Source organism: Daldinia vernicosa (genome assembly GCF_022497035.1).
Source record: "Daldinia vernicosa strain CBS 139.73 unplaced genomic scaffold F5Y00scaffold_1, whole genome shotgun sequence".
Classification (NCBI taxonomy): domain Eukaryota; kingdom Fungi; phylum Ascomycota; class Sordariomycetes; order Xylariales; family Hypoxylaceae; genus Daldinia; species Daldinia vernicosa.
Window position 1 is genome coordinate 695,999 of NW_025953917.1, and position 24,216 is coordinate 720,214.

At 48.0% G+C, this 24,216-nt stretch overlaps 7 protein-coding genes across 7 annotated transcripts; 2 read left to right on the plus strand and 5 right to left on the minus strand.

Moving 5' to 3' along the window:
* Positions 1 to 59: 59 nt before the first annotated feature.
* F5Y00DRAFT_222649 (uncharacterized protein) lies at positions 60 to 5,015 on the plus strand. Its single transcript, XM_048005758.1, has 3 exons — positions 60 to 649; positions 818 to 3,198; positions 3,367 to 5,015. The coding sequence occupies exons 1-3, from the start codon at positions 331 to 333 to the stop codon at positions 4,888 to 4,890; spliced, it is 4,224 nt and encodes a 1,407-aa protein (XP_047870186.1). The 5' UTR covers positions 60 to 330; the 3' UTR covers positions 4,891 to 5,015.
* A 627-nt stretch (positions 5,016 to 5,642) lies between these two features.
* F5Y00DRAFT_4023 (uncharacterized protein) lies at positions 5,643 to 8,921 on the minus strand. The gene is made up of 5 exons (XM_048013612.1): positions 8,652 to 8,921; positions 7,969 to 8,378; positions 7,397 to 7,915; positions 6,100 to 7,344; positions 5,643 to 6,030 (listed from the first exon to the last, which is right to left on the minus strand). Exons 2-5 carry the CDS (start codon positions 8,263 to 8,265, stop codon positions 5,929 to 5,931), a joined length of 2,163 nt encoding a protein of 720 aa, XP_047870187.1. The 5' UTR covers positions 8,266 to 8,378; positions 8,652 to 8,921; the 3' UTR covers positions 5,643 to 5,928.
* A 1,668-nt stretch (positions 8,922 to 10,589) lies between these two features.
* F5Y00DRAFT_222655 (uncharacterized protein) lies at positions 10,590 to 12,996 on the minus strand. Its single transcript, XM_048005759.1, has one exon. The coding sequence runs from the start codon at positions 12,824 to 12,826 to the stop codon at positions 10,820 to 10,822; it is 2,007 nt and encodes a 668-aa protein (XP_047870188.1). The 5' UTR covers positions 12,827 to 12,996; the 3' UTR covers positions 10,590 to 10,819.
* Positions 12,997 to 13,193: 197 nt separating this feature from the next.
* Positions 13,194 to 15,013, plus strand: F5Y00DRAFT_222657 (uroporphyrinogen decarboxylase). The gene is made up of 3 exons (XM_048005760.1): positions 13,194 to 13,354; positions 13,431 to 13,472; positions 13,531 to 15,013. Exons 1-3 carry the CDS (start codon positions 13,300 to 13,302, stop codon positions 14,529 to 14,531), a joined length of 1,098 nt encoding a protein of 365 aa, XP_047870189.1. The 5' UTR covers positions 13,194 to 13,299; the 3' UTR covers positions 14,532 to 15,013.
* F5Y00DRAFT_4052 (uncharacterized protein) lies at positions 14,580 to 16,214 on the minus strand. Its single transcript, XM_048013615.1, has 3 exons — positions 15,112 to 16,214; positions 14,732 to 15,013; positions 14,580 to 14,667 (listed from the first exon to the last, which is right to left on the minus strand). The coding sequence occupies exons 1-3, from the start codon at positions 15,783 to 15,785 to the stop codon at positions 14,628 to 14,630; spliced, it is 996 nt and encodes a 331-aa protein (XP_047870190.1). The 5' UTR covers positions 15,786 to 16,214; the 3' UTR covers positions 14,580 to 14,627.
* Positions 16,215 to 16,616: 402 nt separating this feature from the next.
* Positions 16,617 to 17,698, minus strand: F5Y00DRAFT_222661 (uncharacterized protein). Its single transcript, XM_048005761.1, has 2 exons — positions 17,092 to 17,698; positions 16,617 to 16,980 (listed from the first exon to the last, which is right to left on the minus strand). Exons 1-2 carry the CDS (start codon positions 17,289 to 17,291, stop codon positions 16,779 to 16,781), a joined length of 402 nt encoding a protein of 133 aa, XP_047870191.1. The 5' UTR covers positions 17,292 to 17,698; the 3' UTR covers positions 16,617 to 16,778.
* Positions 17,699 to 19,320: 1,622 nt separating this feature from the next.
* F5Y00DRAFT_267486 (uncharacterized protein) lies at positions 19,321 to 21,382 on the minus strand (the record flags this gene model as incomplete). The annotated part of the gene is made up of 6 exons (XM_048012077.1): positions 19,321 to 20,021; positions 20,071 to 20,377; positions 20,437 to 20,702; positions 20,758 to 20,837; positions 20,896 to 20,950; positions 21,030 to 21,382. 6 exons carry the CDS (start codon positions 21,380 to 21,382, stop codon positions 19,745 to 19,747), a joined length of 1,338 nt encoding a protein of 445 aa, XP_047870192.1. The 3' UTR covers positions 19,321 to 19,744.
* Positions 21,383 to 24,216: the final 2,834 nt, after the last annotated feature.

Consider the following 24,216-nt stretch of genomic DNA (forward strand, 5'->3'; position numbering starts at 1 on the left):
GCGGCTACCGACCAAGATGGCTTAGCTCCCAGCTCCGAGCCGGGTCTGATAACTTCTGAAGTGGAAAATATAACCAAGGATACACGTTTGGATGGAACTCCCAATGCTATAGGCGAGGGCGCACGCGACGTACAAGAATCAAAGGAAGCTTTGCCCGATATCCCTGTCGAAGATCTCGAGAAAGGAAAAGAAGCTCTGATACTCAATACTCCTGAACCAAGCACTGGAATCCCGAATTCCGACCCGCAGTCGCAAAGTTTGCCAGATATCGAAAAGCAAGATGAGACGACAGCCAGCACGGAACCTTTAACAGGCGAAGAGCAGTTGCCTATGGAGTCGGATAAAATTCCGGAGCCCATCAAGACACCTGAGATAAGCGCCACCGAGCAGCAAGAATTGCCTATCAATGAACAACTCGATTTCGACCCTTCTGCGCCAAAAGAACCGGAACCTCAGCCTTCCCCCATTAGCCGCAAGAAGTCGAAAAGGGACAAGAAAAAGAAAAGAATGAATGCCCAAACCGGATTAGAAACAGGCTCGGGAACCCAGACGCCTGTAAGTCAAAAGCCGAATACAGGTCATAATTCAAGCGACATCATCACAGGGGAGCCCGCGGCTCAGGGACTGGAAAGGACAACGGTAAATGAGGGTGAGTGGCTAAAATCCCCAAATAATCCCCCACAAGACGAGACACGCCGCAAAGCGTCGGGCACTTCTACTCCTCTAGAGTCCATAGAAGATGTACTGGCAAACGCTTCTCCGGATACAGTAGCAGAAGAGAACGCCCCGAGAAGACTGACTCCAGAAAATATCTCAGAAGTCGAAGGGCAAGGTTCTAAAGCAAAGGACGTCGAAGAAGGAATCCCCCCCAAGCCGAAAGACCAAGATCAAAATGCTGAAAACATCAATATCAGTCACCCCGACGAGAACAGCGTAGAAGTTCCGGAAATCACTCGACTGCCGTCGCCCGTATCGGAGCGCCATCCTGGCAAAGGGCCTCTTAGCGAAACCAGACAAGACAATTTAGACCACGTCGAGTTACCGGGGCCTGTCACCCCTCCTCGGACTCCGTCAACGGTTGCCGCACACACGGTCAATGTTGACCTTTCGCCGGCCCAGCTAAGCAGTCATATAGAACATGAGCGCCCATTCGATCAGTCACCGCAGCCAGGCAAGAGGATTAGAACTTATTTGTCCAGCGGTGACCCTACAGTATCTGAACTCCTTCCAAGCCAATTCAAACTTGCTCGAAATACCGAGAGCTCAGGCTACGAGGCCCGCGGGCTGTTACCACCTGCAGGATCATACATGGCAGAAACCAGTGATAACAATCTCGTTTCGCATGACATCACTCCTAGCCGAGAGATTGCAGTCTCTTATCTTGAATCTCAGTTAATTACAAAGGCCGAAAACTCCCATGACGTCGAAGAAAATGGTGGTATCAAGCAAATTAGCACTTCTGGTTTACTCCCGGCGCTCATACCACGACGAGAGATTGCCACTTCATATTTTGAAGGACAACCTTCAATTGAGATTCAACCTCATGACGACACTCCAGAAGACACAACTGGAAAATTCGTAGTCAATGCACCACTGGTAGCAATGGATGAGAATATTTCTACCTCGCCCGCAGAATCGCAGTTAACTCAATTAAATCCCGGGCATATAGAAGAAGAAACCCCTCTTGCAGCTCAGCCTGAGGCTCGGCAGCCAAACCCCGTTCAAGATACGACCACACCAGCACGTAAGATTGCAGCTATCCTTATGGAATCTTTTCATTCGTCTAAAAAGGCGACGAATATGCATAAGGATGCAGACTCTGCGGTTCCGGATATTATGCCTGCAGCGTCCTCGACTGGAGAGGCTGCACATTTAACTGAGAAGTATGCCAACATGAAAACGCCAGACACTCAAGGCATACTTGATAACCGTGTAGTTTCAGAAATCTCTGAGCCCAAGGTATTGGAGGATAAGCATGCAGAGGTTAATGCAAGCGATCAAGAGACTGGGCCGAGCACAGTGGCAGATGAGCAAAAAGAGGCACCATCTTCTGATCTTAAGGAGATAGAGCCATCAGGAAATCTCCCGACATATGGAGGCGTTTCCTCGGAAATTGAGAGCCCAGTAGTAGGAAGAGAAGTACAACAGAGCTTACCGGAACCTCGCAGCGCTAGTCGTGAAGGCCCAGCGTCGAGAGAGCCACCTACTACTGAAATCATAAAAAGGCTAGACGATCTAGACACATCGGAGCACACCAGTGAACCTTCGGAACCAACAGCGGAGCGCAAAATCGACGAAGTATTACTAAAGTCACCAAGTTCAAGGCCTTTAATTCAAGACTACGGGAATTCCGGACGCAATTCACCCCGCGTCCTTCCTCCAGTAAAGGAAGAGACGGGTGAAGAAGTACAAAATGAAGGACGGAATCGAGGCGACGGGATTACAAACGAGACGTCGATTATTACACAGGTGAATAGGGACAGCGGATTTGTAACAGATTCACCAAATCCGATGCGGCGTAGTTCGGTGGCCGAATTAAGCGTACGCGACAGCGGTGTGCATTTGCGCGATTGGCCAGAAAAGACGCCCCAAAAAACTGCAGGCTTAGAAGACAAAAGCAGTGTAATTCGCACTCCCCAACCGAATGAAAAAAGAAGCAAAAAGCTAGGATTGGGAAGCGAGGCGCCAGATTTAAGCACACCAATTGCTCGCAGTCAAGATGAGGTACGAGATACTCAAGATACTCGAGATACTATAGATGTTAGGAAAACGCGCTTGTCGAAATCCCAAGATGTTAAATGTCAAGATGTCGGGCAAAGAAGCGTATCAGAAACTATAAGTCGAGGAGGATCAGGATCAACAGCGCGGACGGAAAATCAACCAAGGCGGTCTGCATCCAATACGAGCATTTCACGGTTAAAGACACCAGAACCGCTGCCATTTCGGCCTGAAAGTCCAGGCGGCCGTAATTTTCGATCAGGTTCCAACACCCCACCCCTTGCACTCCGACGCACGGGTAAACGAATGAGCGGTGACCTGAGATCTTTGAGCTCCAACCTCTCCAATAACAACAAGGGCTCGAGAGAAAATATCCACCAGACCCAGACCCAACAACAACTTCAGCAGACCAAACCCACCAAACCCATACCCGTGGCTAATGAGGGCCGTGTCCGAGCCAAGGACATGACGGACGTATACGTGAGTACATAATAATTATATATTATATTTATTCATTTATTATCCATTGTATTTATTATCCATTATCCAATATCCATCTTCCCTTATTACATTAACTACATTATATTATACACAGAAACACATCATTCGAGCATGACCACTACTCTATTTGCTAACCCCCATATGCAGGATGGCTACGGCGAGGGCCGCATTGGATCCCCACGGTCTCCAACCCGACCACAGAGCATGCGTCGCCGACAAAGCATACAGGTTCTAGAACTCGAATCGAGAGTCGAGCAATTAGTGGCCGAAAATCGCGCGCTTGCCGACGAAAAGGCCCACGTCGAACAAAGCATAACCCATCGAACTGCATCCGCCATCACCGAGCGCGATGCCGAAATCGAAAGTCTCAAGGCCTCACTTGACTGGCTACACAAGGAAGTCAATCGATTAACTGAGGTTAATGAAGGTCTTCACAGCGCCAATAACGTCCTTGCCGATCAGCACAATGAGAAGTACAAACGCCTCGAATCTCAGCACGCATCGGCAGCCAAAGAACTCGAAAACTTGCGACTAGCTCAAGATAATTACGATAGGACAATACAAGAAAAAGACAGCGAGATCCAAGAGCTACGTGCTCAACTCGAGGTTACCAAAGAGCAGGTTAGGGAAATGCAACGACAAATACTTGCCCACAAACCTCCCGACGCAGACTTCCTTCGTCTCAAAGATGAAGATCACTTTGACCATCGCTGCCAACAATTGTGCCAACACGTGCAGCAATGGGTCCTTCGCTTCTCCAAATTTTCTGACATGCGTGCTTGTCGATTGACGAGCGAAATCAACGATGAAAAGATTATCGACCGATTAGACAACGCAGTCTTAGACGGCTCCGACGTTGACGAATACCTCAGCGACCGAGTGAGGCGTCGCGACATATTCATGTCCATGACTATGAACATGATTTGGGAGTTCGTCTTTACTCGTTACCTGTTCGGCATGGACCGGGAACACCGGCAGAAGCTGAAGTCCCTAGAGAAGCTTCTATTAGAAGTTGGACCGCCGCATGCTGTCCGCCAGTGGCGCGCCGTAACATTGACGCTACTGTCTAAGAGGCCAGCCTTTGGTGATCAGCGTAACCAGGACACCGAGGCCGTCGTACAGGCCATCTTCCAAACCCTATGCATGATCCTCCCGCCTCCGTCCAACCTGGAGGCACAAATACAATCGCAGCTCCGCCGTGTCATGCGCGAAGCTGTCGACCTTTCAATCGAGATGCGTACTCAGCGGGCCGAATATATGATGCTACCGCCATTACAACCTGAGTACGATGCCAACGGCGACCTAGTACGCACCGTCGCTTTCAACGCGGCGCTCATGAACGAACGATCAGGAGACTCGGTCCCTAATGACCAATACGAAGTCCAGCGTGCCATCGTCCGCACGGTACTCTTCCCGCTCGTAGTTAAAAAGGGCGACGATAACGGCGTTGGGGACGAGGAGGTCGTCATCTGCCCTGCACAGGTGCTCGTCGCCAAGCCCCCGCGTCACGCCACCATCCGCATAGTCACACCCACATCCGACACAGCGCTATCGCGAGGCGCCACACCCTCAGCAGCTGCTCCTAGCACCGTCAGCCTTCAGATGCAAGACGCTCCCCTCCCCATGCCAACTCCCCCGCAAGAGGCCGAGTACCTCGAAGGTGGCATCTAGAGAATGACGCCTTCCTCGCGGATACGCAGAACAACAACAACAGCAGCAGCAGCAACGCGGGCTCATAACAAAATTAATAGTAATAATCATAAACGGAGGGCCTAGGCCAACTGGGTATACGCTTTTAATGAGAAGGGGGTCCGTCACGCATCTTAAAGATTTAAGATTTCTTCTCAAACTTTTGTCACGATTTTTTGTCTTTTCCACGGATTTACAAAAAAACGGGCTTCTTTTTTTTTTTCTCCTTTTTTTTTTTTTTGGTAAAGGGGATGGCGGTGATACCTGGTCCGGCGTTGCCTGCATGAATGAATTTGGGGCATTATGCTTTTTTTCCGCTCAATACCTATCTGCATGAATGAGACTTTTTGGGTTTGTTTTTTTTTTCTTATCCAATATCCCACCCACCCTTTCGGTTCGGATTGGGGGCGCGCAGAAAGATAGAATGGTTGTTAACGAGTCATGACCCCGAATGGTGCTTTTCTCCTCTTATTACGGATTGTTTTCCTACTACTTTAGGTGGTACTTACTGTCTTCGCTTCTTCGAATGATAATGAAATATGTATTTATATCAGAAGAGAATTTACGACTACGACTATTACTTCCAAGTTTAATGCATTCGTGGTATTTTTATTGTGATGATTCGTATTAGGTTGGTTAGTTATCTAGGCCCGAGTTGCGGTTAACTAGACGGGGTGAGAAACTAGGTAGGAGTTCTTGGAATATAGACTTCGTACTGAGAGTAACTATCGTAGTTGGAGGATAGAAGATATGTCTTGTATTTTTAAATATTCCCAAAAAGCGAGTGCAAAGCTCTATCAATAATGGTATATCTCCAATCCGTGTCTCGTAAGTATTCGTTGTACTCCCAACCCGATATACAAATAAAAAGGAAAGAAAAATACAGTAACCCTAGCTCCCTCTCACTACGAATTGCTTCATATAATCGTCTAAGTTGAAGTAGAGAAAGTTCAAAGTTCAAAATAAATAGAACCTCCTGATACCGGCCCGTCATATCCCATCCCATCGTGTCCTATCCTGTCAAGTGCTCCAACCCGCAACGCTGAAATTCGGGTCGTGAAATCCCTGTATGCTTAACCCGCCCGTTTGTGGATCGTTAGGAAACAGAGAGTTAATCGTGTCCTAAACCTTGAGTTAGTATAGTTGCCAAGAATTCGAAGAGCCACATAAACAAGGTCGTAAGAGACATACCCAATCAATATTATCCATGATACTACCGTTCTGAGCCATCCCCGGTCCCCGATTCCCAGGCGTAGGGATCCGTTGACACCCCTGTTCTAGGCTCGAGCTATCGCTCCCCGGGCTTGCGTGATTCGGCGGTAAGCTCCATAGTGCCTGTCCGTCAGAAACACCGGCAAACACCATCTGCGGCTGTGACATCGGAGGACCAGCCGGCATCGGTGGGGTATACCCCGGTTCAACCTTGGGTATATCCGGAGCTATTCCCTGAGGCGGTTGCTGTAGGTGGCCCTGCACAGGTGGCGATGGCCGTGAAGTTCCCGCGACAACATTTTGCCCAGGAACGGCCCGTGAGAGGCTTGTGGGCCCACGCATCTTGCGCATGCGCATATATACTGCAGTCTTACCCTGTATCTCGGAAAGGAGCTGCACGGCCTTGGCTTCGGGTGGAAGCCTGCGGTCCATGCCAAAAACGTAGTCTAAGCAAGACCATATCCGATCAGCGTCGCGAGACTGCGGCCGATAATAAACTTCAGTCGCCAATAGCAGCGCGATCTGATATTGGAAATATGCACCAAGATACCACGCCCAATCCTTAAAATTAGAATTTGTCTCGAGTTGTATTGCGAGCTCGACAATCATGATCCCAGATGTGATAAGAAGTTGATTCAGCCGTGGCGGCATTGGGTTGGCGGCGTTTGAGTGGTAAGGGTGTAGGATCATGACGTGCAAGCGATATGTCAACAGATACATGACGCATTTCGCATACCTCTGGATCGGCTGCGTAACATCCAGAAGGCGATCATATTTTTCTGACATTCGTCGGCGGAAGTTTTCGATCTTAGTGAGAACGGCTGTTAACGTAGTCCGGTGAGTTTCAAGTCTCCGCCTGTCGATCCATATGATGCGCATCATTTCGTTGATTTCGAAGCGTATCAGGGCGAGAGTATTATTAGTCCACGCGTCCGACGGTTCCGGAGGTCTTATAGCATGTGTAAGTTCCTCGTCATTGCAGTTAAGAGGCAATTTCGTATCGTAGTCGTCTCGCCTGATCACTGGCTTCGGTCCTTGGGCCTCGCAAGTCCGAATATCGAGGAAGCATAATTGGTGCCAGATTAGACGCCGAACATGCGTTTCGAGCGGCGTAAGGCCATATGCTTCTCCATCGCGATGTAAGCCCATGCATTCGGCCATCCGTACTGCGGCGCCAACGAGTACTGAATGGGCCCGTGACACTTCACCTCTGCAAAGAGGAAGCTATCGCGAAATTAGTCACCTACATGGTTTAGTTCGGGGTAAATAAACGTACCATATACATAATAAACGCTTGCATCGTTTCTACCTTGGTAGTTCGTAGAAAGTTTGCTTTGCTCAAGGCAGTTTCGGTGCCCATCTTTAGGCTAGAGACCCAGCTAGCTCTGGGATATCCAACGAGCTCAGGGGTGTTCTCGTCTACACTGATAGCTCCGCTAAACATAGCACCAAAAATGACAGCTTGCATCGAAGGCCGGGGTTCATATCCTGCGTTTATTTCCTCCCAGAAAGTCGTGTAAGTAGCCTCTAACGTCGGCCTATGGGCACAAGGAGCAATTGGGTGAACAGAAGTGAAGTACTGCTTCATTAACTGATCTGCGGCGGCCCTAAACGGTAGGAATTGGAGGATTGACGGTGGCTCCCCCAGTTGGCCGAAGAAGAAGCCGGAAGTGGGTACTATATACTGGTCCCCTGGCCGCAGGAACTCGGGTAGGTCATCGATGCCGGGAGCCTGCCCTCCATGCTGCGGGGGTTGCGGGCCTGGGGGCTGTGAACCTGAGATGCCGGCCGATATCTGAAATTCACATTGTAAGTATCTTACTCTTGTGTATCGCATGCGCCACATACCTCTTCAGATATCCTGGGTCGCGAGAGACCACCTATTCTTTCAGTGATGCGCATTTTCCCGATCTGGATCCCTAGGTCTATCATATCACCCGCCCCGTCAACATCGTCCTCGTATGTTACATCTAAAGCTGCAAGTGGTGTAGCCTCCAGATCGCGCTCTTCGTCATCTTCACCTACAATATCGTCGGCTAGACTGCGCTGTTGTAGCGTATTCTTGGACGTTGTAGACTTTGCAACATCACGCTCGAGTTCTCGTTCAAGAGTTCCTTGTTTCTCCTTGATTTCGGCGAGGCGCATTTGGCTAGCTTCGTCCAGTCGCGGTCCTATGTATAGACACTCTCGAGAAGCCTTGATGCAATTTGTGCAGGACGGGCTCGTCTTGGAGCATTTCAACTTTCTTCTTCGACATTCTAAGCAACTTTTATAGACGGAGCGCAAGAAACAAAACATTGGTCTCCCGGCTAAGTTTAAAGGGACATGCCGGGAAACCAAGTTTTGTTTCTAGGATACTCCGTGCTCGCAAATTAGCATCTATACTTCGTCTTGGCAAAGAGGACGTAAGGAGATAGGAGATGTTAGAGATAAATAATACGTATGTCCGAATCGCTTTCCCTTTTTCTTTTCTTTTCTTTTTGTATTCGCGTCGGGAATATAGGAATATAGGAATAGAGGGTATATCTCACCTATTAATCATGCGGTTGCGCCGGCGAATAGGCTTCGCCTGCCAGGCGGCGCGTGAGTCCGGATCTAAGCCGGCCACGTGGTCGGTCTGTTCCATGGTTGAAGAGCGGTATTATAGTGGGAAAGCGGCCGGAGTTGGCGCGGGATTGTGAAGAAGTACTCTAGCCGTGTTAATGCGCCGACGCCGCCCTGTGGATCGTCGGCTCGATCTCATAGGTCCATCTAACCCCCCAGATTTCATGTCAGATCTCACCCAGAATGCCGGAGATTTTGGTATCGATTAATTGGGCGCCGAGATCAATTTATTTGGTTCTCGGGCTCGGTGGGCATTCGTAGGATTCTTCTCGATACAATACGACAAAAGTACGGACGTAAATAAAGTCGTCTATTAGGTGTGGCGAGCAAAGGTCTATTATATGGAATTAGAACAGAACCTGGTCAGTTGTCGGCGTCTGCACCCACATCTTTTCTATTGGGACAAGCTAGGCGGATTCTGCACATTTGCACATTGAAGGGGGGTGGTAATATACCGATATCTTGGGCTCCCTTGCATACAATCAACGTCCATGAATCGAAACGGGAGCGTTATAGGTCCCTCCGTCGCCGCTGCAGCAGATGATGCATGACGGAACTGCCCACGAATAGCCGTAGGGGTATCAAGCGAGTCCGGGGGGGTCGGAATGAGGGAGAATGTTATGTAAGAGGGAGGTAGAAAAGGACAGGGCTGTCTACTCCGCCATGGCTAATAGGCGAACGATATGAGAATGGGCAGATATATTAAAGGGAGAAAATTACAGAGAATATGCAACTAAAGATAGGCGCGCGAGCGGTGGGGTTATTCTTCTCTTGCGCCTGCTTCTTATTGTACGCACGTGGTTGAGAGGTAGTTTTCATACACCGAAGCATTGAGACACGGGGCTTGGTACATGTAGATAGGTAGAGGTAGATACCTACATGTAGGTAGAGGTAGGTAGGTACCGTATCTATGTGCGTTTACGCAGAAGTAACAATACGCTTGTATTCTCTAGCACCTACCTTAGTTGCTTAAACACATAGGGACCTGCCTAACACTAGACGGACATCAATTAGGTAGTGGGTACCTAAATACCTATGCAGTGGCTCACCCAGCGACTCGGGTAACGTACCCCGAATAAGCGGAGAAAGGGCTCAAGGAACCATCAGGGAACAACCCTTTATACAAAAGTAAAGGCTAACCGTTTATGGCTGCCAATCGAGAACCTCGATCGACGTCCTTTTACTATGTATGTAGAAGACCCCTTATGTCGCTCCCATTCCCGTTATGCATCTGGTCTGTTGCATATTAACTACTATGCGTTGAATTATTTCAGCTTCGCTCGGCGCCGCCGACTGGTCCTCGAACGACATCTACATACCTACCTAGTATCTACATACTTAGTAATAGAAGGCAATTGCATTTATTAGGTGAGAAGGGCCGAACAGGTTTATCTATACCTACCTACCTAGGTACCTGGTATATAACTATTGAACATAGTGTAAGCCTTACGGCCCTATGCATGTATACCCATACCCATACCCATTCCCACTCTTATAACCTTCTCAGCCCCTTACCATATCGAGAATATTGGTTACCAGCCCAACCCGGCGTTCAGGGTATCTACCTCATAGTCTATCTACCTCATAGTACTGTGGTAAGAGGCTGACGCCCAAGTCCGTTGATGCCTGTGTTGCTCAAGGCATCCTGGCTGCCGTGTAACCGATAGTAATGTAATAACAAGCTCAACTCTTTCTAACAGAAACTTTAAGCCGTCGTAGATACCAATCACCACCCTCCTTTCCTCACGTTTGAACAAGCGAGCCCAGGCAGAATCAGTCCATACTGCAATATATTACGTAGTTCGTACGACATTCTGCTTGTCGCACGAGTACTGAATTTCTATTTTTCCTCCATGTAGGTAGGTAGGTAGGTAGGTTGGTATATTGGTATATTGGAATATTGGTATATTGGTATACACTGACCATACATATATATGCTGATCACATACCCCGGCGTGTATCAATACACCACGCACATAATATCCAAAAGCCATGATTCAGTATATCATATTTGGATATCGTTTAGTTTTTTAGTTTTTTTTTATTACTTTTTTATGAGCCACCCTAGCTTCGGCCGGCGCCTCATCCGATATTGTTACCATCCGATATTTTTACCGCGATTCCGGGCGTTATATCCTCTCCACTGCTTCAGAGCCAATCCAATCTCCATCATCTTAGCGTGGCCGAGATGCTTATATACTAACGACAGAAACCACCGCAACCGGGTAATCCTACCCGGATTCCCTTCTGCAAGGTCCCTTGTGATATTGTGGAGTAGTGCCCGCAAGGCTATCGGCGGTATTGTCCCCCTACTTTGGAAGTAGGTGATACACTTTGAAATAAAAGTAAAAGATTGCCTAGGCGAGATGCTCTGTGAGATATTAAATGCCATTGCTGTTTTCGTTACTGCCTTGGCTTCTTTCAGGAACTTACGCCTGCTAATGAACTTAATGCGTCTTTCCCTTCGCCTTTGTTCTTCCAGGAGCCGCTTTACCCGCACAGCACTTAGAACTCTGTGATGCCAGGATGAGTGACTTCCTATCAGAGCTTTCAAGGTCTCGGTAGATACGTTAGTGTCCCAGAAATTTGTAGCGTCGGCCTTTCTTTTCCCTTCCAATTTGCTTTCTCTATAGAGACATAAGATTTCTATGGCTAGGGCTGGATTGCCCATCCCAATAGCAATATTAGCTAGGGGTCTCGCCGGGCTCTTGATAAAGATTCGCATTCCTTTCGCGAAGTTCATAATATCTTGCTCTCGGCCGAGTTGACTGAGGAACTCGCAAAGGCCTTTCGCAAGACCAAATTGGCCTGTTTCCCACAGTGCCATGCCAAAGTAACCGTAGCACTTCAAGTCATTTTTATTTTGTTGCAATGTAAGGTACAGCTTTGCGTGATCCTTAAGCGAAGAACGACACCACCTAGCCAAATACATTTCGCAAATCTCTCTGCTCGAAAGAGGTTTCGTGTCTTTGCCGGCTTCAAGAGTACACATCGTCCGTACAAGGTAACGGTCGTCTACGCTTGGTAACCGGGCTAAGAGTTGTAGCCATCCCAGACGCATGCGAGGGAAATATACGTCTGTCGATTTTCTATGCATCAACACATACTGGGTACCGCTTTCTAACATATGGAGATGGTTGGCCAGGTCAAGTCTCCTCAAAGGTTCGGCGATCTTATTAGTTTGCCGGATTATATTCGAACGACTCTTGCTATAGGCCGAGGCAAGGAAGAAGACACGTAAATTTGCTAGCACACCTGTTGATACGTCGTTTAAGTAATCTTCCGGTATACAATCCATAGCTTTTACGAAAAGGCGTACGCTATTAATCCTCAACTCTGAAATTCTTTGTAATAAGTCGCACCAAAACAAGCCGTCTAGAGCGGTATGCTCTTGTACTTGGTTGCTAGAAAGACCTGCAATAGTCGCATGGAGTAGATCTAGCTTAATTCGGTCGACGGCCCATTCCAAAGGTTGTCCGGTGCTTGCTCGTGATGTATCAATCCCCTGTTGGATGCCATCTAAGACAGCGCAGACAACATCACCAGAGTAGAAGCTATCGGCAAGGAAATCTTTCCAACTACGGCAGAACTCCGTAAAGTTTGGTCTTTCCGCCGTTGTTGCCTCAGATTCTAAATCCCGAAAGAGGAGACTTAGCCCGATATCGATGACTTGTATCAGTGGAGTCTGAGCATCCCAGGTAATTTTTGGTGACGATTTGTTCGCAAACCAGTTCAACATAGATCGTGCCAAAGTCCATTCCTGTGCGCTCTCGTCTCGGTGCTGTCGAAGTCGCGTACGAGGTGGTGATGGCGGTTCCCAACGCCATTGTGTCAGGTCCGCCAAATTTTCGAGCCCCCATAGCGGCGAAGCAGAGCGCAAGTGACCTGGGTTCAATTCTACCATGTGTCTTTTTCCCATACGTCTTCGATTCTCCATCGGGCCGGGAACGGAGGAGCCATAACGAGCGATTTCCCTTGACTTCGTACAGTAGCGATCGAATGCGGCGGCGAGGAGGGCCTCCGGGATCCAGATGCTATCGCTTTGCGGACGTATGTGACGGTTGGCAGCTCGACGACATCGCGAAGCCAAGGCGGGAAACATGAGCGGAGGAGAGGTAGAGGAGGATAAGACGTACAAATCCTCCCTTCAATCCTGGGTAAATTTGATATTTCCGCCAACGGCTATGCTGCACCCGGTCGGCGCGATTAGGCGTCAATGAGGCTATATGAGCATCAAATTGTGAAAGCTTGTGAGAGAATTGAGGTCTGAGGTCGAAAGTTGGAGCTTGGAAAACAATAGAAAGAATCTTATTGGTTCAACTCTAGCTTCTCGTCTCCACTACGAGCATTCTGTACCCGATCTGCCGATGATGTATTGTATAGTGTACTCCTTACATAAGACACTTACAGGGGCACATCCCACCATTGGAACTAACAAACCGTGGGGTTAAACGAGACGGGGAGGAACGGGGCAACCTTCACATTGCCTCAAGATTTCCCCCAAGACATATTTCTTTCCTTTTTTCCTTTTTTTTTTTTTCAGTTGTACTTTAAGCGCACTCGTCACAGGTAATCATGTCTCACGATTTTGCTCCATTAACCAACGATCTAATCCTAAGGACAGCAAGAGGTGTGTGTGTATTATCCAATCTTCACCACTATTCTACTAAAGCATACATACTAATCCGAGTTGTTACTTAACGCAGGCGAGGATGTAGAACGCGCGCCAATATGGATCATGCGTCAAGGTATATACACATAGTCAGCCCGAACATAAATACGTCCAATTGCTGATGGCCTCATCAGCTGGTCGGTATCTACCCGAATACCACGAAGCCAAGGGCAAACGTGACTTCTTCGAATGTTGCCGAGACCCCGAGGTCGCCTCAACCCTGACTCTGCAACCCATTGAACGGTTCGCCGGCCTACTAGACGCCTCAATTATATTCTCCGACATCCTCGTCGTACCGCAGGCCCTGGGAATGACCGTTGAGATGGTAGATAAGAAGGGTCCACACTTCCCGGATCCGTTGAGGTCGCCCGACGATGGTCAATACTCCAAGGTGCTCAACAAGAACGTGGATGTCGCGGCTGAGCTGGATTACGTATATAAGGCGATAACCTTGACAAGGAAGAAGTTAAAAGGCCGTGTGCCGTTAATTGGCTTCTGCGGTGCTCCCTGGACTCTCTTTTGCTACATGGTCGAAGGAGGTGGTACGAAGCTGTTCATCGAGAGCAAGAAGTGGATCTATCGACACCCCGAGGAGTCTAAGGCTTTACTTCAGAAGATATCAGAGGTCTGTGTGGAATATCTGGCGCTGCAAGTCAAAGCAGGCGCCCAATTGGTCCAAGTCTTCGACTCGTGGGCAGGGGAGCTCTCGCCCTCGACATTTAAGAAGTTCAGTGAGCCTTACCTAGCTTATATCTCGGAGAATTTACCGAAGAGGCTGGCAGAGCTAGGCTTAGAGCGTGTGCCCATGATCGTTTTCCCTAAGGGAGCCAATTTTGCGCTAGACTCGGTTTGCGATCTGGGCTACGACGTTGTAGGTTTGGATTGGCAGATCGACCCAGCTGAGGCCGTCAAGATCCGGGGAAACAGGCGGATCGTCTTCCAGGGGAATGCGGACCCGGGAGTGTTGTACGGGACAAAAGCAGCCATATCTGAAACAGTAGAGGAAATGGTTAAAGGTTTTGGAGGCGGCAAGAAGGGCTGGATTGCCAATCTTGGTCACGGTATCACACCGTTGGTGAACCCGGAAGATCTAAAGTTCTATCTACAGGAAATCCAGCGATTGACTAGTAGGTAACGAAGTTCTCCGGAAATCTCATGAGACAGAGACAGAGAATCTAGATGCTCTAAATATATATAGAGAGAGAGAGAGAGAAAGAGAGAGAAAAGCCACCTACTGACCCGGGAAGCTTCTGTCCAGGTCTATTCCGCTCCTAATTGCTGTTAGAACGTTATGCTTCATAAAAGAAAATAAATTAGCGTCAAGGTTTCACCTACCATGAGACTGACCATGCCACCTTTCCGCCCAAACTCTTGCAAACCCTTTGGCTCTTGGGGTTATCCGGGGCGACATCCGCCCAGCAATGCTCATCATCATCGTACTCCCTCAAGCGCTCGCGCAGAATCTTAACAGCCGCCGCCTTAGCAAAGCCTTTGCCGCGCCACTCCTCCTCGCAGTGCAGGTTACTCAGCGAAGAATCGGGCCCTAGCAGGACCCATGCGATAGGCGTGCCGTCGCTTCGGTAGACGGCCATACTGGGCAGTAGCACGATAGTTCTCCTGTAGATACATACATATCTCTGTCATTAACCTCCCCAATTCGAAACTTCAACAACCATAGGTGGCAGTAAAAGTAAAAAAGAAAGGGGGAAACATACTCCTTCCGCGCGATATTAGTCCGCGACAACATAAGCGGGATATCCTCCCTCCTAACCGGCCTCCACTCCATCCCCTCCGCAAGCGGACTCGGCACCTCGGGCAGCCCGCCCAGGCTAAACATCCACTTGTCGAACACGGACACGTAACCAAACACGACCCCGCGATTCAGCAGCGCCAGCCTCGTAGCCTCGCTCAGCGTCCCCGCGAGGACCCTACCCGGCCGCAGATCCAGCCCCTCCCGCCTCTGCACCGCGGCGTGTTCCGTGCCCGGGGCGTAGAAGGCCTCGCGGAGGGTCTTGACCTGGCGCAGGATCTGGTACGCGCACTCTGCTGCTGTCGCTAACTCCTCGGCGCCGGACGCGAGGGGGGTGCCGGGACGTCGCTCCAGCGATGCGTATAGCCAGATCTCGGTCTCGGGGCCGCGCGAGAGGTCGAGGTATGCGGCTGCGAAGGGGGTGTCTTGGGTGTGGGCGCGGAGCTCTAGGCCCGGTGCTGAGGAGGCGACTAGGATGCGTGCGTGCTCCGTGATGCCCCCCGGGAAGCGCGTGAAACGCAGGCGTCGGAGGAGCGGTAGTGCATGTGGGCGGTGGTGCGTTTGTAAGAGGCTGATTAGGTCTTCCGGAGGCTGCGTGTACACGGTTACGGCCACGGCCACAGACGACTCTACAGACATCTTGCCGGGTTTTCCCTTTCTAACTCTCTACTTGTTCTGTACCTGTTTTGGATACTGTATTGATAGAGGAGCTAAGAAAGCGAGTTGGAGTGTAAGCGGGGGAAAGAGTTTAAGTAGGTAGGTAGGTAGTACTAATAGAACCGGTGCAGGACTCGCCGGCTCATATCGAGGCGATCGCCGGCCCTTTGATATTTATCGGCGCTACCCCCCGGCATCACGAATCCCATCCCATCGTGACTCATGAAGGATTCCGCGGTCGGAACGGGTTTCATTCCGGAGTTATAATGCTGCAAATACCTACTTCTCCAATACCATATTCTAACTTCGACTCGATTTAATACAGTATCGACACCGTCAAGCACTTTTCGGGTGAATCGTAATAAATGGTGACCTGGTAGAGTATAGTATTAACTTCAGGTCAACAACCCCCTTCCCCCCCTTCCCCCCAATTCCTCTCTTCTCGAATCTGCAAAGCTATTTTCACTCGATGTATACCTACCTATCTATAATGAGGCTCCAAGTCATTTAATATTCCAGAAAGGTAGATTATATTATATCAAGCACGATAATACCTAACGAAATATTGTCATGGTGTAACCCATCGTAGGATACAGTGTTCCGTATGAAGAACTCGTAATTATTATGCCTTAGGTACCTTTCTCAATACCATAACCCTTTTCCATTTTCGTCTCGTAGCCCACTATCCCTCCTCCTCATTTTATCCCGTGACGTAAAAGACAGCCCACAACTCCATGCTCGCCCAGACCGACACCATCGTGGCGGTATAACGGAATAAGAAAGCAAAGCAAAATAAAACAGAACAGAACAGAACACACACACACACACACACACACACACACACAACTTGAACATGCCTACCCCTCGGCCTGTAACCCGATCCCATCGACTTGCTCGTCTCTAACAATGCTAGGTATCTCGGGGGTTTTCCTTTCGAGATCCCCTTTTCTTCTTCCCCTTTCTTCTCAAGGCAGCCTAAACCTTCTTGAAGAACTCCTTAGCCTTAGCCGCCAGCCCATTAGCTCCTCCATTGGCATGGCTCTTGCCGCCGCCGTGGTGATCCTCCGCGCCGGTAGTAGCTGAGCCATCGAGCTGCTCCTCGCTGTTTAGTCTCACAACGTTGGCTGCTCCTCCGCGCCCGACGTGGGTTGCGCCTTGGCTTGGTCGTCGCTCGATACTAGATAATTGACCGTGTTAGTTTAGGTAGTTTTCCGTCTGTCTACGAATTTCTTCGTCGCCTAAATTGACCCCTCGGCGGGGGCAGAATAAAGGTGCTTGCTAAACTTACGGTCCGACATCCTGGCGTGCTCGCGTCTCGACGGGATCCTTATTCGGCGCCATGTTACCGGAGCCACCACGACCGGTAGTAATGACGGATGTTTTTAGAGTCGGAGTCTCGAGGTCAGCCGGCTGGATTTTAGGGGATTTGGAGACGTCGGCGATGTTGCCAGCGCCGCCTCGGCCGGTCGAAGTCATTTGCCCCGTCATTTTCTTAGAGTCTCAGAGCGTGGGGGAGTAGGTATAAAGGTTACGAAGATAGTATATGTATGTATGTAGGAGTATTGTAATAGTTGGGTAGCTTGAACCCTCGAGAGCAAATGCAACAATAATGAAGACGAGGCCTCAGAACAAAGAGAAGCGACCAAGTTGATAAATGGCTAACTCGCCCTTAGGGAATTGCGCAATCTGGCTGGGCAACAGACGATCGCCTCGGTTGTACAAATTTGTGCGATTAACTTGGACCTACAAAATTACCAAAAACATGTAAGGTTCCTGTTACAGTATCACGAGCACAGCACTATAAGAGGTAAAATATTATACCTTATAACTAATACATACCTACATTCGGACGTGCCTACTTTTCAATCACAAGACTAAAAAAAAATATTTCCCACTTATACTGGTTGGACAAAAAAAAAAAAAAGAAAGACCCTTACAAAGATAAGTTATTAGTCACAAGCCGAAAGGCACCACCGAGACAATGAAAAAAAAAATCGTTACATCACTCGGTACTCCATAACTCGCGCCGCCCGAATGCCAAAGCAGAGTTTCGCCAGGTCCCCACCGCCCAAAAACCGGATGAGGTAACTAAGACGTAATAAAAACGGCGGGTGATCCAGCGGGCAATCTGCTAGCGAAGCACGCAAGTCCCTAAGATACAGAGGTCTTATTAGGCATTACACCCTAATACTAGCTAGCGGTGGTGCCGCCCGTTGCCGTCTTGACCTCTTGGCTTCTGTAATAGCAGAATAGTCGGGATTTAGCACCGAGCTACAGGTAAGGTACTTGCCTTATGTATTATATTATACAATCCATTACCTGTATTCCTAAACCTAACTCGCATTATCTTAGCTAACATTAGGTAACGTACATATATTTAGGTTAAGCACCTGCTTCCTAAACGTATGTAATATCAAGGAAGTTGTTACCTATTCCCTACCTATCAGATCAGACGGGCTCTCGATGAGGCGTCTGGCAAGATCTGCTAATCTGCTAGCTCGAATCTACACTACATATAAGATGCCTAAGCCGTCTCGCCTTACCGGGGATACGGGTTCCCGTTTGCCCCCTTCCCCATATGATATGTAGTATATGATCTGAGCGAGTTACATACCTATGCGGTTGGTTGATTGGTTGGCGCATTACCCTATCAATCTATCGATATCATCATCTTTAATGAAAGCGATAGGTAGCAACGTGGATGCACGAGGAATAATAAAACACCAGGACAATCCTGTTGTCTTAGGACGAGATCTCGTTAATAGCACGAGAAAGCAGGTAAATATATAGTATAGGGCATTTCCATTAAGTGTTTATATATTCAATAGGTATATGCAATACACGGGAATCCCTATACATACCTACCTACCTATCAATCGAACCTTGTCCGTATACTCTCCACCGACAACCATCATCAGACGATTTTCCATCTGCATATCCGATTAATGGATTAATATTGGTCCAATATCGGTTGGGTTACATAGTACTTCCGTTCCACGTTTCATTCTGAATCATATCATAGATCAAGGGAAAGAAAGTTGTAAAAAAAAATAAAAATAAAAAATAAAAAGTCGGGACATTTCCTCTCGGTCTTATCTCATCGAACGTTACCTTATCTTATCCGTTTGTTCTGTCCAAAACAGCCAAAAGCCAAAAGCCAAAAAACGGTTAGGTGGCGCATACGCACACGCACACACACACCTGTCATGCCATCCCAAGAATTTAAAGATAAAGTTACACCACATTTCTGTAGCATACCAAATTGTCGGGGCTGTCAATATATCCACGCGGCATACTACGCGACATACTACGTAACCTCATTGGATATGTATATCCTGCATGTGAATATTACTACCAATGCGGTCTTTAGCAGACCTACTCATCGGACTTATGAATACCTAAGATACGAATGACCAAGACTAATTCGCTATACCTTAGCTACCTTCGTTATCATGTAGGTCACAAATAGCAAGAGGCAGAAGTAAGGTATTCCCAAGCAACCCATGACGCATACATATTTTCTAATTCATCGCTTTCATATCTGACCTGTACTATGGCGGGTATATTGCAGAACCAAACCATCGGTTTTGCAAACGTAAAACGTAAAAAACCTTGGGTAACTGTTAACCTCAGGTAGGTAATGCTAGGGCCCAGCTGGCTGATTTTCAACTTGCCCCTTTAGTCGCCTGAACCTCGTCTTTTGCCGGCATCAAATGGGCCTCTCTATTCTGCACCTTGTAATCCAAGATCCATTCCGCCACATACCTGTTTTGTAAAATGATATGAGCGCACGTGCCGTGATGAGCACGCCGTGGCGAGGTAGCTTTTCCTGTTCTGAACTTGATGTCACCGGGCAATGTCATGCCCGTAATTCTCATCAAAGGGAGCCGACACCGCCCGTACCCGAGAGAGAGAGAGAAAAGAATAAAAGGTAATTTATCTTAGTTATCATCCTCGTCGTCCGATCCTCGGCCTTTGCTCCCTTTTCCGTCCTGGCCGTCCTTTCTGATCGGGATCTTAACACCCTGCACGGCGAAGCACTTGCTGAGAGCAGTGCTTTCGCAGACACCTGGAAATTTCTTTGCCGAATATACTTGGAACTTCTCGCTGAAGACCTGCGCAAGGACTGGAGCCCTGCCTCTATTTAGGAGTTCGGCATCGCTGCCGCCATTAGTTATCGCATCTGGCCGTCGTAGGTTGATGAAGGAAAATCGTAATCTGCATATCATGTAAGCGTGCGGTAAGTGGCTTGCGCTTGGCGACTTACCTAAACCACCCTTCTGTCCGGACACTTAAATCCTGTAAAATAAACCAGATTCCAATCTTATCTGTGGGATCGGTGAGACGTGAAGCGCTTGCAGCGAGGCTACCGATGAGATTTCTCGTGTACATGCCATTTGGTGATTGAGGTCCCATCAGACGGTTGTGCGTCATCTGATGTCCCGACATATCCTGGGAGAACCGGGGTCCGAACATGGGCTGCGAAGGCAACTGAGGCACACCTGGTACCATGTCATTTCTGTAACCGCCACCGGGATAGCCATACGGTTGGGCTTGAGGGGGGTAACCGTATCCTAAACAATGTGTAAGACACGAAAAAAATCAGATGAGCATAAACGGGGGGTCTTTCTACCTTGGTTATACGGGTCTGGTTGATAAGGAGGCATTGCGTGAGGGTAAGCAGGGCTAGTTTGCTGTGCGTATTCGCGGTTCGACGGCACAATAGACTGATATCCATAACCTCCCGCCTGGCTTCCCTCGATCACTTCTCGGAAAGATGAAGCTTGCGTAGATGAAATCGAAGGCGACTGCTGAGAATGCTTGACAAGGTTGACCTCCTTGTCTCCATTTTCGGACCAGAGATCCACGTGTAATACATAATGTTGATGTTCAACCTCGCTGGCCCAAGGTTAGTTTCTAATATAAAGAATGGCAAGGCCGCGCTTCCACACACTTGCAATCTACTTCTTTGCCCGTAGTCTTGTCCATCACTACTAGTCTGATGCAGGGCGGGGGAGTAATAGGCCGTCGGTCCTGGTTGATATTAGCGTCTAATTGGCACAGACAAACGGTGAAGGCAAAACGCGCCCACCTTGTCACCAAAACCGCACATTCTCGCTCTCAGAGGTTGCTGGACCACCTCAAGTCTATATATCATCACTCATTAGCTCCCAAAAGCCCTATAATTAATAAGCTCTAAAGGCTATCGTTGAGAGTCGAGATTACCTATATTTCCTAGTCGCGTCGGTGCCCTCAATTGGCTGGGGAGCCGGTTTGTCTTTTTCTTCAGGTCCAGGCTTGGAAGAAAGTGGATTAGGACCAGAACTGTTGACGCCGTTCTCTGTCGTACCAAGCTCACCAGCACGATCTCTGGGACCAGGCATGTTGGGCGGGGCCATATTCGTTCGCGGCGGAGGCATGTTTGCACGGTGAGGGTTGGTTATGGGATCTTGCTGATAACTATAAGACAATGGGGGAGGAAGTTGGGCGTAGCCCGGATGGTGTGCGGAAGGGCCTGACATCTCGGGCGCATAAGCCTGCGAGTGGTGAACAGGCGGAGCCGGATATCCTGAACTCATGTTGTCCCGATCTCTTGCTCCCCCTTAGCTACTGCACAAATTATCCTCAAGCTCTACGCAACGCTCTCTCTCTCTCCCTCTCTCTCTCTATCGACTTCGGTAGTGCTCTTACGCCTATGAAGCTGCGGACGTAAGGTCTGTAAGATTGTATGGTGGGATGAAAGGAGGGTGGTTGAGTAGTCGGCTAGGGTCGAGGTGAAATGGTAATGGTAAGCTTAAAGGTGGAATTACGCCGTGGCTCGAAAAAGGTATAGAGGGTGGAGTGTTTGTCCTCTAAAAAGGACGTGAGCGCTATATAGGTAGGTAAATGTACAGGGAGCAGCAGCGGTAAAGATGCTAGCTAAGCTTGCTTAGGTTCATGCGATCAAGGGTATCTCGGCGGTGGGACCTAGCGGGAAACCCACAGCTTTTAGTTTACCTTTCCAATGGGAACGAGGCAAGACCTTCGCGGGGCGAGAAAGTTAGCTACGTAGATCGGACGGTTTATTGCTGTCAAAGTTTGTTTACTATGCGGTAGAAATAAGGTGGGATGATTAGGTTAGGTAGGTAGGTATCATTTTTTTTTGACCGTCGAATATGGAGAAACGTGGTTGGAGAAAATAAAATAAAATAAAACTATGTAAGACAGTCCCGCTCAAGCTCTTAAGGGACACCTGCTGTGATCAACTGGGGGGATTAAGAGAGGCGCAAACCTTATTAAAGTAGAAGCGCCACCAGCCGATTGGAGAGGCAAGGGTCTTTAACAGGTACACCGGTATCGTACAATTTCCCATTACAGTGTTAGAATGTCAGAGTACCTACACTATCCAGGTGCTATGTATGTGCAGCTTGTACATACATAGCTCGCCCCTGTTTGTCCAGCTTTGGGGGGTGGTGGGGAGAAAGTGATAGTGGGGGGCGGGCAACCGTGGACTGTGGGAGGAGGTTAAGATCTAGTGTATGTAAAAGGTAGACCAGCATATAAAAGTGTAGAATGGTAAGTTAGAACGGTAGATTGTATTGCACCTACCTAAATTCGTACCTACTAGGCATATTTGCGTGGGAGAGTTTAGTCCGTACATGCAAGTACATCCCACTGAAGAGAAAATACAAATAAGTTGTGTCTTTAGCACTGTGATACCTATAAAGGACTAGTTGGCATGGCGGCAGGGCGGCTAACCCATGCTAATGTGCTACGACCTAGCGACCCCAGGAAGGTATGCATCGGAAGTTTTGAACGGTCAGGACAAGGGTAGGCCAGCTTAAACATTTGAGGTATTGTACCATGATTATGTACCGTACATACCTAAGATACGTAAGGTAAATTACACGGGTTAGGCTTGTAAAATTCATGTACGGACGTAGGCCTAGACGGCTTTGGAATCGTGACACTTGCTAAGCGTCACTATGCGACAGTTTAAGGCTAAGTTTAAATAAAAGCAGAGAAAAAAAATTAGGTATAATACTTTATAGATGGTACAGAATAGACAAACATTTATATGCACTAGGTTACATACCTATGTAGTACATACATAGGAGGTAGGTAGGTTAGGTACCTAAGGTATTGTCGATAAAGACTATAAGTGCCGAGGGCGCGGCAAGAGAAAAAGCTGCTGCGGGGTGATTGGATGCCGTATATTCGGGGCTGATGATGTATGTAGTTGAACCTTATCCCTTTCAAGTTTAAGGTGCCCTTTTTTATTTGTCCTACTCCCTACACTTACTTACCTATTCCTGACATGAACCCGAGAAATTATACAACAATCGTACCAGCTCTGCGTCTCTCGCCCCGCCGGTATGGAACAAGTGACGACTGATCGAACGACAGCTAAGTAAACATGACTCGTGGCTGCAGATGATGTGCGTAAACATGAATCCCCCATTGTGCCAATGGTATAGTATAATACATAATACATAAGAATAGTAACAGGTAACTAGGTTAATATTAACAGGATAGCAATACCCTCTTAACGATATTTCAACATTGCTCTCTAAGCGCTGACTTATATTAAAGCATAAGTGTTTATGTGTAGAGGTTGTATAGAGGTGTATAGTGTATAGAGGTATAATATATAATATATTCTTGAATGCATGTTCTCGATGGTCTGTCTCACTGCTTATTTATACTGGACGGTAGAGCTGCAAGATGCAGCGGGTCTATTTAAATTCTAGACAATTATATTATTGGTTTAAATATGATTATATATGATTAGATATCCTTTTTATATTATACATTGGGCGTCAACCACTTGGAAGCCTGAGAGTATAGGATAGACTTTCCTTTCTGGCTTTCTTCTACATTGTGTTAAACGCATACGACGGGACCATTGTAGATAGAAATATTTTTTGTTTAAAAAATAAAATAAATATAAATATAAATATAAATATAAAATCTTCATTGACTCAGTTCCTTGCTATAGACATGCAAAGACCAGGGCAGCGGAAGAAATACCGTGACGTTACGTTGCATTCATATCTCGAGATTTCGGTTCTTCACTCTTTACATATTTTCTTAGTATTCCTTCGTTCAAGTCCGTAGCCCATGTCCCTCTCTCATCCTTACCTTTAGATTCGGCTTACCAGATCGATCCATGTATGTAGAGAAGTCCTACTTAATAATAGTAAAGAAAAAGAAAGGATCCCTCCCTTGGTTCGCTTGAACCCCGCATGCATACTACATATCATGCCTACATGCCTACATATCCATGCAGTGTGCCATCATACGCGGGTTCTCACCCCTTCTCCCCTCTCTTTTTGACGCATTAATATCTGGTCGTCGGCGTTAATGGCATCGGCTTATTGCTATTGGCAGCGCTACTTCGAGGCTGCCCGACCTTTTGGAACCCTAACTTACT

What these genes read in the sequence shown, in the direction of transcription:
- F5Y00DRAFT_222649 (XM_048005758.1), top strand. Translation starts at nt 331, where the DNA reads ATGGAGTCGGATAAAATTCCGGAGCCCATCAAGACACCTGAGATAAGC. An exon ending in AAGGACAACGGTAAATGAGG is followed by an intron (nt 650 to 817) that starts GTGAGTGGCTAA and finishes AAAATATCTCAG; the next exon opens with AAGTCGAAGGGCAAGGTTCT. An exon ending in AGGACATGACGGACGTATAC is followed by an intron (nt 3,199 to 3,366) that starts GTGAGTACATAA and finishes CCCCATATGCAG; the next exon opens with GATGGCTACGGCGAGGGCCG.
- F5Y00DRAFT_4023 (XM_048013612.1), bottom strand. Translation starts at nt 8,265, where the DNA reads ATGCGCCTCGCCGAAATCAAGGAGAAACAAGGAACTCTTGAACGAGAA. An exon ending in GACCCAGGATATCTGAAGAG is followed by an intron (nt 7,916 to 7,968) that starts GTATGTGGCGCA and finishes TGTGAATTTCAG; the next exon opens with ATATCGGCCGGCATCTCAGG. An exon ending in AAGCGTTTATTATGTATATG is followed by an intron (nt 7,345 to 7,396) that starts GTACGTTTATTT and finishes ATTTCGCGATAG; the next exon opens with CTTCCTCTTTGCAGAGGTGA.
- F5Y00DRAFT_222655 (XM_048005759.1), bottom strand. Translation starts at nt 12,826, where the DNA reads ATGTTTCCCGCCTTGGCTTCGCGATGTCGTCGAGCTGCCAACCGTCAC.
- F5Y00DRAFT_222657 (XM_048005760.1), top strand. Translation starts at nt 13,300, where the DNA reads ATGTCTCACGATTTTGCTCCATTAACCAACGATCTAATCCTAAGGACA. An exon ending in AATCCTAAGGACAGCAAGAG is followed by an intron (nt 13,355 to 13,430) that starts GTGTGTGTGTAT and finishes TACTTAACGCAG; the next exon opens with GCGAGGATGTAGAACGCGCG. An exon ending in AATATGGATCATGCGTCAAG is followed by an intron (nt 13,473 to 13,530) that starts GTATATACACAT and finishes TGGCCTCATCAG; the next exon opens with CTGGTCGGTATCTACCCGAA.
- F5Y00DRAFT_4052 (XM_048013615.1), bottom strand. Translation starts at nt 15,785, where the DNA reads ATGTCTGTAGAGTCGTCTGTGGCCGTGGCCGTAACCGTGTACACGCAG. An exon ending in ACTAATATCGCGCGGAAGGA is followed by an intron (nt 15,014 to 15,111) that starts GTATGTTTCCCC and finishes ATGTATCTACAG; the next exon opens with GAGAACTATCGTGCTACTGC. An exon ending in GTGGCATGGTCAGTCTCATG is followed by an intron (nt 14,668 to 14,731) that starts GTAGGTGAAACC and finishes AACAGCAATTAG; the next exon opens with GAGCGGAATAGACCTGGACA.
- F5Y00DRAFT_222661 (XM_048005761.1), bottom strand. Translation starts at nt 17,291, where the DNA reads ATGACGGGGCAAATGACTTCGACCGGCCGAGGCGGCGCTGGCAACATC. An exon ending in GCACGCCAGGATGTCGGACC is followed by an intron (nt 16,981 to 17,091) that starts GTAAGTTTAGCA and finishes TCAATTATCTAG; the next exon opens with TATCGAGCGACGACCAAGCC.